This window comes from Cupressus sempervirens, chromosome 5 (assembly GCF_028749045.1).
Source record: "Cupressus sempervirens isolate cs-2001-9-10 chromosome 5, ASM2874904v1, whole genome shotgun sequence".
Taxonomy (NCBI): domain Eukaryota; kingdom Viridiplantae; phylum Streptophyta; class Pinopsida; order Cupressales; family Cupressaceae; genus Cupressus; species Cupressus sempervirens.
The window spans coordinates 312,895,648-312,908,445 of record NC_143122.1 but is presented as its reverse complement, the minus strand read 5'-3'; the positions used below and the strand labels follow the sequence as shown (position 1 = coordinate 312,908,445).

The window sequence follows — 12,798 nt, the reverse complement described above, 5'->3', positions numbered from 1 at the left end:
TAACCCCTTACTTTAACATAAATAAAATATAAAAGACTCACCTTGAAATGCATAGAGGAAGATGTATTTTTTCTCCAAAACTCACAAATCTAAACTGTATCTAAGTATTTGTCTGCAAATCTCAGAATAAAATGATGAAAGGAACAAAACCCAAAAGTCTCCCTAAAAATAGAGACTGAAGGACTAGGTCAACTTGGGAAGACATCTTAAAACTAGGTTGACATAGTCCAATGATCAAAAAATGACTTCTCCATAAATCTCCTAAAAAGTAGGTTCTAGATTCATAATCCTTTTATTGACAACATGGAAATCAACACTGAAAAGAAAGGTTTTGGGGTCGAGAGTTTGATGAGGGCTTTCCTTGGTCAAGCCCTAGGTTAAGGAATTGGCCATAATTGAGAAATATAAATGTAAATGACTAAAAGACAAGGTGAATGTTAAGATTCACCTTTCTTGAAACCCTTATTTGTAAGGCTTTTGCAAGTAAATGTAGTGTAGTTCTTGAATTAGAAATGTAGGGTATCTCCACTCTTTGCAAAGGATCTACCATAATCCCATCATGGTGCCATGGATATAAAAGTGCATCAATGAAGAAGATGGCTAATGCTTCGATGTAGATCTCCTCCCTTGGTGGCCAAAAATAAGTTAGATTTTGAAGAGGAAATGCTTACAAAGTATCCTTTAATGCTAGATAGAAATCTCCTTGCTTAAATGCTTGAAAATATTGAATACTTGAACTCCTTGAAAAACTAGGGTAAAGATATGAAAGGAAATAAAATATGAAAGAATCACTTTGAAATGCATGAGAAAGATGGATTTTTGCTCCAAAACTCATATCTAAAATATATCTGAATATCTATCCACAAATCTCAAAATAAATGACGAAAGGAACAAAACCCAAAAATCTCTCTGAAAATAAAGACTAAAGGACTAGGTTGACTTACGAAGGCATCCTACAACTAGGTTGACTAAGCGAGACAATCTAAAATAGTTCTCCAAAAATTTCTCAAAAAGTAGGCTCTAAATTCACAATCCTTTCACTGATAACTTGCAAATTATCTCAAAAAAGAAAGGTTTCAGAGTTAGGGTTTCACGAGGGCTTTCCTTGGTCAAGGCCTAGGTTAATGAATTAATCATAATTGAGAAATATAAATGTAAATGACTAAAAGACATCATAAATTTTAGGATTTTCCTTTCTTGAAACCCTTGTTTGTAAGGATTTTGTATGTAAATATAGTGTACATCTTGAATTAGGAATATAAGGTATCTCCACTCTTTATAACAGATCTACCATAATCCCATCATGGTGCCAAAAATATAAAAGTACACCAATGAAGGAGATGATAAATTCTTCAATGTAGATCTCCTCCCTTGACGGCCAACAATAAGATAGATTTGAAAAGGAAATGCTCACAAAGGATCCTTCAATGCTAGATAGAAATCTCCATGCTTAAATGCTTGAAAATCTTGAATACTTGAACTTCTTGAATGAGAAAGGCAGAATTCTTCACTTGAGGGAAAGAGCTTGAGTGCTTGAATGAATGAGATGATTGAGATATGAAAATCAAGCCACCAAGACTCCTTATAAATGATTTTTTAGGCAAGAAAACAATACAAGTTGTCTGGATAATGGTCAAAAACTAATTAAATTCTTGAGGCCTTTCAGCATTTGATCCCTAAAACATTCATGGACTAGGTTTACCTAGTCTAGAATAGGTTGACTTTAGTTGACGTGGTCCTGGAGATTAGGCCTGAGAAGCCACAAACAAAAGGGACAGATACCAGAAGGAATAAGGTGGAAAGAGGAAGAAAAGGATGGAAAAGGTGATCGAGCACAAGCATATCCATGGTCTGAAGAGGCCATTATGAAGAGGGAGTTAAAAGGTCTGAAAAGGAAAGTGCATCCATTTTAAGATGACACAAAAGATAACAAGCCCATTGGAGGGAAATGTAGTGTAAGAATGAACTAAATGCACTATTCTTTTTGTATTTTCAAAGTGCATATATATGAAAATGTAAGCTATATAAAAATAATGTAAAAGGGGCTCTAAATACAACTAATGCAAGAAATGTCATATAACGTAGATATATATACACCCATAAAATACCTAATGTAAAAAAAGAAATTTAAGGGAGATAAAAAAAAGATCTAACTCCTAAATCCACAAGAATAAGGAAAAGATGTCAAGTTTTACCAAAATAAGGTAAACATCCAATGAAATGAAAAGAGTTGTCTAACACCACAAAAGAAAGAGTTGATGAGGTGGGGTTCACCAAAAAAGAACATAAAAACCTAATTCAAATAAGGGAGATCTAGCTCCAAAGATCAAAAAGAAGGGGGAAAGAAGTTGGGTTCACCAAAATGTTTAGGGGGCAAAAGGGAGGTACTTTAATAGGATTGTAGATCTCCCCACTTTTTGGGCCACTAAGGCATTTAAATATGTGTGTAGGAAAGAGAGGAATTTCCAAATATGATTCCACTTTTAATCCAAATTAGATTAGCTAGGACCCAAAGGAAGAACGGTGCTAATGCTAAATCCATATTATAAAGGAGAATGCAATACAAAGAAACAAACTCTTTAGCCCTTAATAGGATAATGTGGATGTGAAACTAAACCAATGACTTAAATAAAGTAAATCTAGATGCTATGTGTATACAATTAGGCCAATTAAGAAATAGATCTAGAGTAAAGATATGGAGGGAAATAAAATATGAAATTCACACCTTGAAATGCATAGAGGAAGATGTAATTAAGCTTTGAAAGTCACAAATCTAATCCCTTTTTCTAAATTTTTTATTGTAAATCTTGGAATAAAAAAAATGAAAGTAACAAAACCTAGAATTCTCTTGATAAAATGGAACTAAAGGTCTAGTTCGACATGGAAGGGGTGCCATACAACCAAGTTGACGTAGTCCAAAAAATCTAAAATAGACTTCTTCATAAAGCCCTCTAAAAGTAGGTCCCAAATCTTTAAGCTTTGACTGATATCCTACAAATAAACACAAAAAGGAAGGGTTTTGTTGTTGGGGTTGGATGCGGGCTTTCCTTGGTCAAGCCCTAGGTTAAGGGATTAATTATAAATTGAAATGTAACCAATAAAGGAAATTCTTGCATGTAGCAGATTTGAATAATGCCAAATGAAAGATACAATTACCTTTGAAGATGCAATTACACTTGATATGTGATCAAGTATCTAAATGAAATAGCCTTGACTCAAAGAAACCAAAGAGGAAATCAAATAATCCAAAACCTCATGTATGGAGATGTATGTGACATATCATGGATGAATAATAGAAGAGCTTGAATAGATTGAAATGATGGATCTTCTTCTTAGAGCCAAACTCCACTACCACCTTGAAGGAAGAAGCTTGATGCAAGAAGGAAATTCTTAGAAGTGAATACTTAAAAATGCTTGAAAAAGAATGCCTTGATTTTTTTCTTTCTTGTTGATGTATTGAGAATGCACATGATATAAAAATGAAGCCCCCAAGCCTCCTTTTATACTAGTTTTTTGCTGGGACAATGACCTAGGATGATGGGGGAGTATAATTAATTAATTAGTAAAACTCGAGGACTTTCAAACCCAAAACCACTAGGTTAGGTCAACCTAGTCCTATACTAGGTTGACTCGGGTTGAACTTGTCTAGACTAGGTCAACCTAGGTTGACCTGGCCCTAGAGGAAAAGACAAAAACTCACACAAAGCTCTAGAAGGAGGTGCAAGTGAAATTGAGAGATGATAGGTTGATCAGGAGATATGGTAAAAAAGGTATTAAAGTGACACCTGGAAGACCCTATTGGAGAATGAGAGATGGTGAAGATACATGAAATAGAAGGAAAGAGGAGAAAAAGAGACAAAAACATTGATAAGGAGGGCTAAAATGTCTCAAAATTAAGTGCATCCATTTTAAGATGGTAAAAATTAATCAACACTAACTAATGCCATTAAATAGGGGTGGAAATCAAGAGTCGTCCATTGGAGGATGTACATGAGATGGTATGGAGGGTCTTCCAAATTGTAGTAGAGGATTGCAAAAAACCACATAGAAGATGTGAAATACACATAGAATAAAGGAGATAAACAAAGAAGTAGAATCCAAGTTTGATAGGTATAGAAGGGTAAAATTTAATTATGCAATGTAAATAGTTGATTGTAGAGAAATGGAGAGAGAATGGTGTTCGTATATTTTATTTTTGTAATGAAATGAACTTTATTTTTTGGTTTTAGATGTTGTATAGTTGAATTTTTTTTTTTTAAATCATATTTCTATATACTAAAATACAAAATTTTAAAAATAGAGTCTTTGTTTATGTTTTGTTTATGTTATGTTTTGGCTTGCAGAGTTAAGGTTTTCCTTCTTACATCAAATCAATGTGGCATCTATGCTACCTATATAACATGGCCAAGTACTTTCAACTTATGAAACATCTTTGGCATACATTCAAGAGAAATTTCACACTAGATAAATAGCTCTAGATAACTTGATAATCATGTGAACATAAAGTTCAAAGTAGAAGAAAATTGAAATTAGAATACACAAATTTTAATAGTTGTAAGAATTAGAGAAAGCATGAAGTTTAAGAGAATGAGCATTTGGCTTGATCCAATAACTTATAAGTCACCACAAATTTAAGAGTTAAGAATTAGAGAAAGTGTGTAGCATTAGACAAGGGGCATTTGGCTTGACCCAATAAGTTATAACTCACCACAAATTAAAAATTTCAGTTCTATTGCTATCTTCATTTTAAATGGAACCTATTTCCAAAAGGGTATGCAAATTTTAGTGATTTTAAACTCAACTAGGTCAAGGTAAAAGCACATACTTGTGTCACCTTTTGTAAAGAAATGTGATATCAGAATGTGACAATTCAACATTAGTGACAAAAAAAATGGTATTTGTGTTTAAAATATGAAGATGATGTAAACCGGTGAAATGTGTAGAATTGGATGAATTTTACGCCTATAATTTTTACAATTTTTTTGAGTGAGAATTTATTCATTTTATTTTATTTTGAAGTCCCTTTTTTAACAATAAAAAATATAGGGTGCAGTTCCCGTCAATCAAGGATATGCAAATCATCTTTTTTTGTTCTGATTTGAAAATATCTTATAGATGACATGTATAGCTAGTGCACAAAAAAAATATATTATTTTTGATGTATATTTTTTTTGTTATAAGTACTCAAGTTCGACCTTATCAGAATCTAACAGTTTTTTCCTCCCGTTAAAGCTTTCCTATGAAATATATACCTTCTTGAAAAAAAATTACATAGTTGTGAAGAGGATTCTCTCCTCTAGAGATAAATATAATTTTTTAATTTTTTTGATATGATTTACTATTTCTTTTCATTTTTTGAGGGAGCATCTTCTGAAATGTTGAAATATCAACTTATAATACTTTGAGATTATAACATATTATAACTAATCAAAACACTCAAAAATTTATATAATGATGATATTGAATCTAAGATCTATAAAAGAGTATTTTTAGTTTTTGAAAAAAATTGAGTTTTGATAGAGAAATGAGATTTGACCAAAATAGGTTTTGGTATCACAAACAGTGACACATATCTATGCTTTTACCCGTCATTAACAATCAATTGATGAATTTTTAGAAGAAGTTTATTACCAGTTGATTAGGAGAGAACACCTAGTGTTATAGCTTGTTATAATAGTTGTTATAACATTTGTTGATTAATGTTCAATATTTTTAACAATGTAGTACAAGTAGTCATTCCTTTAAAATTGGTGGTGTTTTTATGAGAACTACTTACTAAATGAAATGTACTCATTAGGTCTAAAAAGAAACAAATCATGTTGTGTTATATGAACACATTAATAAAACATGCCTCAGAATACAACTATAAGCATACTCTTTTTTATGCCTTTATAATACCTCAATAAAAGCAAGTTATTGTAGCATTGTAGATCATGATTTTGACCTGAAAAGTTATAAGTAGGGGATGAATCAAGTTAGTTGTTATAAAAATTGCGAGAATTGAAATTACCATGTAAGATTTTGAGACACAAAATTAACATTCAAATAAATATAATTCTTCACCCTATAAACTAATTTATAATGCAAAAATTTGAGAAAGAAATTATGTTTTGAACCAACTCTACTATGATAAATGGGTATGTGTTACAATAGTTGTTATAGCATTCATTGATTTGATGTTCAATTTTTTTAATACTATAATACTAGTAATTTGAACTTAAAAATTGTTAGTATTGATAACTAGATCACTAGTACTAATATTTGAATAAAATGTATTATTTTAGATCTAAAAATGACAAAACATGTGATGTGACATTAGAATACTTACTAAAACATAACTTAGTAATTATAAATCTAACTTAATTTATAAACCATTTTAAACACTAAAAATATAATATTGATGCAACATCATATTCAATAGTATAAACCTAAAATCTTAATTATAAGAAACTTGACAAATAAACTATAAAAATATTAAAATTAGTATTAAAATATTTAAATTTAAATTTAAATACAAATTAAAATGTTCAATTATTACATCTTCGTTTTCAAACATTTGAATGAGAGATTAAGATTAAGATTTAGTCCAAAGTTCCCTCATGAGCCGCTTTCCTTGCGTTACGTTAAATCTCATATACCAAATCTGTCGCGTTCGTCGTTATTTCTCCTTGATCGTTTCCTTTACGCTATTGCCGGTTCCCATGTTTCCATGTAAACTGCCATTATTGGAGAAGCAAACAGTTGAGTGCTACAGACAAAATGAAAATGAAATGAACGGCTACAGACAAAATAAACCCAAGTCTAGGAAACTCCAGGGAACAGGTTTTAACTGTACATCTCTTTATATTGAATTATTGTACTTTCGCTTTTAGATGAAGGTTAAGATATTTTGATCTTTTCAGGTTGAATAGTTTGAAACGAGTACCTCAAAGATCAGATCTTTTTGGATAAAAGTCCAAAACACCAAGAAAAAGGATGGAATCTAAGATTAAATGCAACTACACACTTTGGTCATTTTGACCAAAACACACCTGCTCGTTTCTTCGAGGATGTGTCATTCCCCTGTTTCTGTCTGCGCATCAAATCTGATTATCTCAGCATCGCCCCTGCTTCCATTGCTTTCCTCTGCCTCTGTGTTTTGTGTTCAGCTGAATCAGATTCCATGGCTTCTACTTCTCATCAATCAGAGATTGAGATTGTAAATGCTTTTCATGGCCTTGCTCCTCCATTCCCTTCTGCATCTGCATCTGTATCGTCACCATCACCATTGCACAAGTCTGTCTACGATGTTTTTATCAATCACCGCGGACCCGATGTAAAAGAGGAGCTGGCAAAAGATATCCACAAAGCCCTGTATGCTATGGGTCTCAAGGTCTTCCTCGATTCCCGCGATCTTGAATTGGGGGATTTCTTCCCTACTGAATTACAACATGCAATGTCTACCGCTTCCCTTCACATTGCAATATTTTCTCCCACATATGCAAAATCCCCTTGGTGTCTTGCCGAGCTGTCCTTCATCCTCAACACTGGCACGCCCATTATTCCTATTTTCTACCAAGTTGAGCCCGCCCATCTCCGCCATTTGAAAGGGGTCTACGAGAGTTCGTTTGCGGAGCATAAAGAGAAGGATAGATATACAGAGAGGCTCGAGGAGTGGAAGACGGCACTCCACAATGCTTCATTTTATGAGGGCGAAATCATCAATAATAATGAGTAAGCAACACTTTTGATCTTTCTCTCTTCTCTTGTGTACATCTGTGTATGTTCAGTTCCCAGCAATATTTTTATATTTCTTATATATACTTATCTTTAAATGGACGGTCACTGTTTATCGATGTTTCTTCTTTTTTCACTTTCCCATCCAAAATAGTGTTTCGCCATTGTTTAGGGAGGAGCAAAAGCAAAGGGTTTTGAAGAATATTGTGAATCATGTATTGAAAATTATGAAAAGAGTACCATTCGAGGTAGCATCACATCCTGTTGGTCTTGAAGAAGCTGTAGCAGATTTTGAAATGACAGTGAATGAATGTGCAAAAAATCATTCTGATGCCCAACTTGTAGGTATTTGGGGTATGGGTGGATCTGGGAAGACCACTCTGGCTAAAGAATTATATAATAAAAGAAGTTTATCAGTAGGAAAATCCAGTTTTGTTTTAGATGTTAGAGATGCTGCAAGCAAAAGGGAGCTGCATATAAAACAGAGACAACTTCTCAAAGATTTGGGGTTTGCAATCAATGATCAGCCATTTGACAACATTGAGCAAGGCAAGACGGTTCTGTCTAATTATTTGAGATCTCTTTCTGTATTTGTCATTTTGGATGATGTCGATCATAGGGATCAGCTAGAAGCTTTACTACCCGGAAAGAGTAGCCTTGCATCTGGGAGTTTGATCGTCATTACAACACGGAACAAGGAAGTTCTGAATGCCTGGGGTGTCTCCTGCATTTATGAAATGAAATCAATGAATCGGCTTCATGCCAAGCAACTTTTCTGTTGGCATGCATTCTTACAATCTTCTCCTCTGTTAGGGTTTGACGATCTTGTTGCAAAGTTTGTAAATGCTAGCAATGGGCTACCCTTGTCTTTAAAGGTGCTTGGAGGCCAGCTTCATGGATGCTCTGATGAACATTTATGGAAGGATGTATTGCATAAAATATCTAGATTATTGCCAGATGACATTATAAATAGGCTAAAAGTGAGCTATGATGCTCTGGATGAAGAAGAACAACAAATGTTCTTGGATGTAGCTTGTTTCTTCATTGGCGAGAATAAGATGATTGCCATTGCTGTATGGGAAGGATCAGGGTGGAGTGGTCAATGGGGTTGGGAGAGGCTTGTCAATAAATGTCTTGTTGAACTTCTCGATGATAATAAGATAAGGATGCATGACCACTTAAGGGATTTAGGTAGAAAAATTGCAAGTACTCTTCCACCTTATCGTCTATGGTCTCCTGATCAGCTAAGGGTGATTAACAAACAAGAACAGGTGAGGTTAATTAGTTATTTTTCAGCGCTGTTATAAAGTTTGAGATTATTGTATTGAAACTCGTTTATTTTATTTGTTTCTCAGATCGTATGTTCATGTGGATCTATTTTAAGTTTGTTCCTTTTGCTTTTTTCTATCCAGATAAGAGGAATCATATTGAATGCAGCAACTAATGACATTCAAAAGTTACCTGATTCCTTGTTAAATACAAGCACATCGCTTTGTGGCTTCAGAACAGCTAGAAGACTTTTCCCTTATGGATTAAATATTTTTTTGGTAGAAGGAAATTCAGTGAGCAATCTACTCATTGCCAAATTATCAAGAGGGTTGGCATGGCTTAGGTGCACTAGAATTCCTCATAAAAATCTTCCATCATGGATACCATTGACAAATTTAAGAGTTTTAGAGCTCTACAACTGCGATAAGATTATAGGCTTGTGGAAGGATGGAGTGAAAGTAAGTATCTCTCCGAAATTTTATAATTTGAATTAAATATTCTTGGCAAGTTTTTTCTTGTTCTAAATTGAATTCAATTGTCTTAATCTAATTCAAACTGGCTGTAGGCTCCACTGCAGTTAAGAGTGTTGATTGTGTTTGACTGCAATGGATTAAGAAGAATTCCAAAGTCTATAGGATATTTGAAAAAGCTGAAGAAGATATCTTTACGTTCCAGCAATGTGAAGAATCTGCCAGAGGAGTTTTGCCATCTTCAATCGCTGGAGCATTTGGAATTGCAATACTTTCAAAGACTATTATCACTGCCTGGCTGTTTCGGACATTTGACAAACCTGCAACATCTAGATTTGGCTTGTTGCAGTCAGTTGAGGATGTTGCCAGATTCTTTCAAGCAGCTCGCGCTCCTACAACATCTTGATTTAGGAAGCTGTAGGCAGCTCACCTTGCAGTCAGACATAATGGAAAACATGACAAGGCTACACTATGTGAACCTTATTGACTTCTCTCAATTGGAGAAGTTGCCTCGTCACATAACAAATCAGGCTTCCCTGAGCGAGCTCTATTTAAGTGGGACGAAGTTAAGGGAGCTCCCAATTAACATCGGTCAACTCAGCAAGTTGAGAGTGATGAAGATAGGTTCATCAAATGGCTGTTTCCAGATGCAATCTTTGCCGGACTCCATGGGGAGTCTTACTCTTTTAGAGCACTTGGCTTTGGTCTGTTTAGAAGTGCAAACATTACCAAGATCATTTGAGAAGCTGATTAGGCTTCAGACTCTGAATATATGTTCCTGTCCAATGGGTGAATTGGATCTCGGGCAGACATTTTTGGGGAGCAATCTCAGGGAAATAAATCTGTTTAGTACAACAGTGTCAAAGATTACAATTTCTGACGGCTGTTGTCCCTACCTTAAGACTCTCAGTCTTGGGTATAATGACCATTTAACGGAAGTCGACACATTACCAAGAGCAGTGGAGGATATCTCTGTTTCTCATTGTAGATTGCTGACGAACATAAATGGTATTGGTGGCCTAGTAAACCTTCAATCTCTGAGTCTACATGACTGTCCGGAGTTGGAGATGCTTCCAAGTTTTACTAAATTAGCTTCGCTGAAAGTATTTAGTCTAAGTTGTGGAGACAAAGTTGAGAAGATACAAGGCTTACAACACTGCACATCACTGGAGAGGCTTCTGATAGTTGGTGGTAAGTGTAGGGATATGTCGGAGGTAGAGAGCTTGAAGCAGTTGCAAAGACTGAAGCACGTGGAACTCGCAGCAAGGAATATATCAGCTCTGTTGCCTTGCATTCACACGATTCAGGTGGTAATTGTTTAGAGACATTTATTATTCTGAATTTTGTTCATTTCATTAATTTGACAAATGTTTACTTCCGTTTGTGGACAGAAATGGCCAGAAGAGATGCTGATACGTTCAAAGGCAATTGGTGATGCATGGTCACTTATCAAGTCTTCGGCCTTTCCTAATCTCTCTGACGTGAAATTCTTTTCCAAGGAGAAATTCAAGCGTCCATGCGATGGCAAGGCCATGGTAGTATGTTACGTTATAAACTGTATGTCATGGTCGAGGGTATTCCGAATCGAGCATCATATTGGTCGGTGTTCCACGTATTCGGATTTGGAGGAGGGTGAATGGGTAGTGATGGGTGTTTTCACCCAACATTCCAGATACCTCACTGAATGGGAGTTGTGGGAGTCGGAGTGGGGGTGGCGTTTTGGAGTGGGGTGGAAGGTGAGGGGAGGGATGGTTGGGAGAGGCGAAGAAGAGAGCGTGGTGGAGAGTTTCCACCGCTTGCTAGCCCTTCTAGCAGCCTGACACCCATTAACAAATGTCATTGTACTCTTTCCTTCCTAATAGGTAGTGAATGTTAGAATTTCATGTTTAATGTTTATTGATTGATTATTTAAAATTTAAGTTTTCGTGAATATTAATTTTATTTGTTCTAAATGAAAATTTAACATTTATAATTTTAATTAGCTTTTGACAATTATAATTATTTTATTAAATATTGAAATATTTAAAAATGATTTAGATAAAATGATTTTCAAAATAATTTAAATAATTTAATAATGATGATATTATTTACAAATATTTTTAAAGATAAAAATATTTGAAGGGTAGTTGGGCATTCTAGAGACCATACTAATGAATTATTGTTTATATCTTTATACCCAACATTCACGATATCTCAATTTAAAGTAGAGCGGCACGTTTCAACCACTTGGCACAGCGTGACACCCAAATAAAAATGGCATTACATTTTTTCCTTCTTAAACCCAATGATCTAATATTAAATATTAAATTCAATATTAATTAATTAATTTTTTAAATTTTAATTTTTCTCTTTAAGATATCTTCTTTTATTTTTAAACATAACAAATTTTATGCATTTAATTTTTTTGTTAATTTTTTTATATAATATTCGTTTCATTTTCATTTTTAAATTAAAATCATTTTATGAATTATGAAATATCAAAAGATTATAAAAAACATTTTATTAGATTAGTTTGTCTTTTTAGTTTTTCAAAACTTAATTAGTAAATTGTTGAAAAACTAAAAAGGTTGTGTGGATGAAAATTTAGTAGTGCGCTACAACTGGTCTTGGAAGTACGAAAATCTGACTCTTGAGGAGGCCTTTCAAAGGGAGGATGGCTTTATTCTAGTACATTAACGTCCTGCAAACATAAATTTGAGGTAGCAATTAAGTTTTTTTTTGGAATGAATAATAACTCTCTAAGAGGTATTTCTCAAAAATTAACTACAATCCATCCATCGAATGCCATCTCTCAATCTTGTGTGACAGCCAAAACTTTCATTTAACCCCTCAGAAATAGCCCAACCTTCCAAATGGTACCAGCTTTGAGGTGACAGAGAAAAGAAGCGGTGATGGAGAATGCAACAATTGAGATTCTTGTAAGAACATGTCTTCATGTGCCTATATATGTTCTTATACCTAATTCTCTAATGAACAAAGCCATTGAGAATGAGATTGGTAGGCTTAGGAACACAACCATTTTCCTCATTGCATAAGACATCAAAAAGTTCCCCACTAGATCTTTTTTAAATGAATGGCTCCACAAGTTGTTGCAGTTAAAAAGCTCGTAGTTGGACCTTGGGTTGTCACAATTGATCCACCTACTTGTTGTGCACTGGCTCTCACAACTGGAGCGAGCAAATAGGTTACCACTTTTTATACCTTATAATGATCTAGAAAGGATTATTTATCCTTTCTTTTGAAGACTCTAATGCCCATAAGCATATTGTGGAGAAGCAATTTTGTAAAATTGGTAACTCCAAATTTAGGGCAATCTTGTGGTCTTTGAAAGCTATAAATGCAA

General features: G+C 34.2%; 1 protein-coding gene across 1 annotated transcript; it reads left to right on the top strand.

Annotated features, from left to right (window-relative positions):
* The first annotated feature begins 6,983 nt into the window (after positions 1-6,983).
* Positions 6,984-11,345, top strand: LOC149555892 (TMV resistance protein N-like). The gene is made up of 5 exons (XM_089829993.1): positions 6,984-7,713; positions 7,889-8,987; positions 9,129-9,443; positions 9,551-10,762; positions 10,847-11,345. Exons 1-5 carry the CDS (start codon positions 7,163-7,165, stop codon positions 11,273-11,275), a joined length of 3,606 nt encoding a protein of 1,201 aa, XP_089686119.1. The 5' UTR covers positions 6,984-7,162; the 3' UTR covers positions 11,276-11,345.
* Positions 11,346-12,798: the final 1,453 nt, after the last annotated feature.

Coding starts and splice junctions, on each gene's coding strand:
- LOC149555892 (XM_089829993.1), top strand. CDS start 7,163: ATGGCTTCTACTTCTCATCAATCAGAGATTGAGATTGTAAATGCTTTT. Junction 8,988..9,128: donor TGATTAACAAACAAGAACAG/GTGAGGTTAATT, acceptor TTTTCTATCCAG/ATAAGAGGAATCATATTGAA. Junction 9,444..9,550: donor TGTGGAAGGATGGAGTGAAA/GTAAGTATCTCT, acceptor AACTGGCTGTAG/GCTCCACTGCAGTTAAGAGT.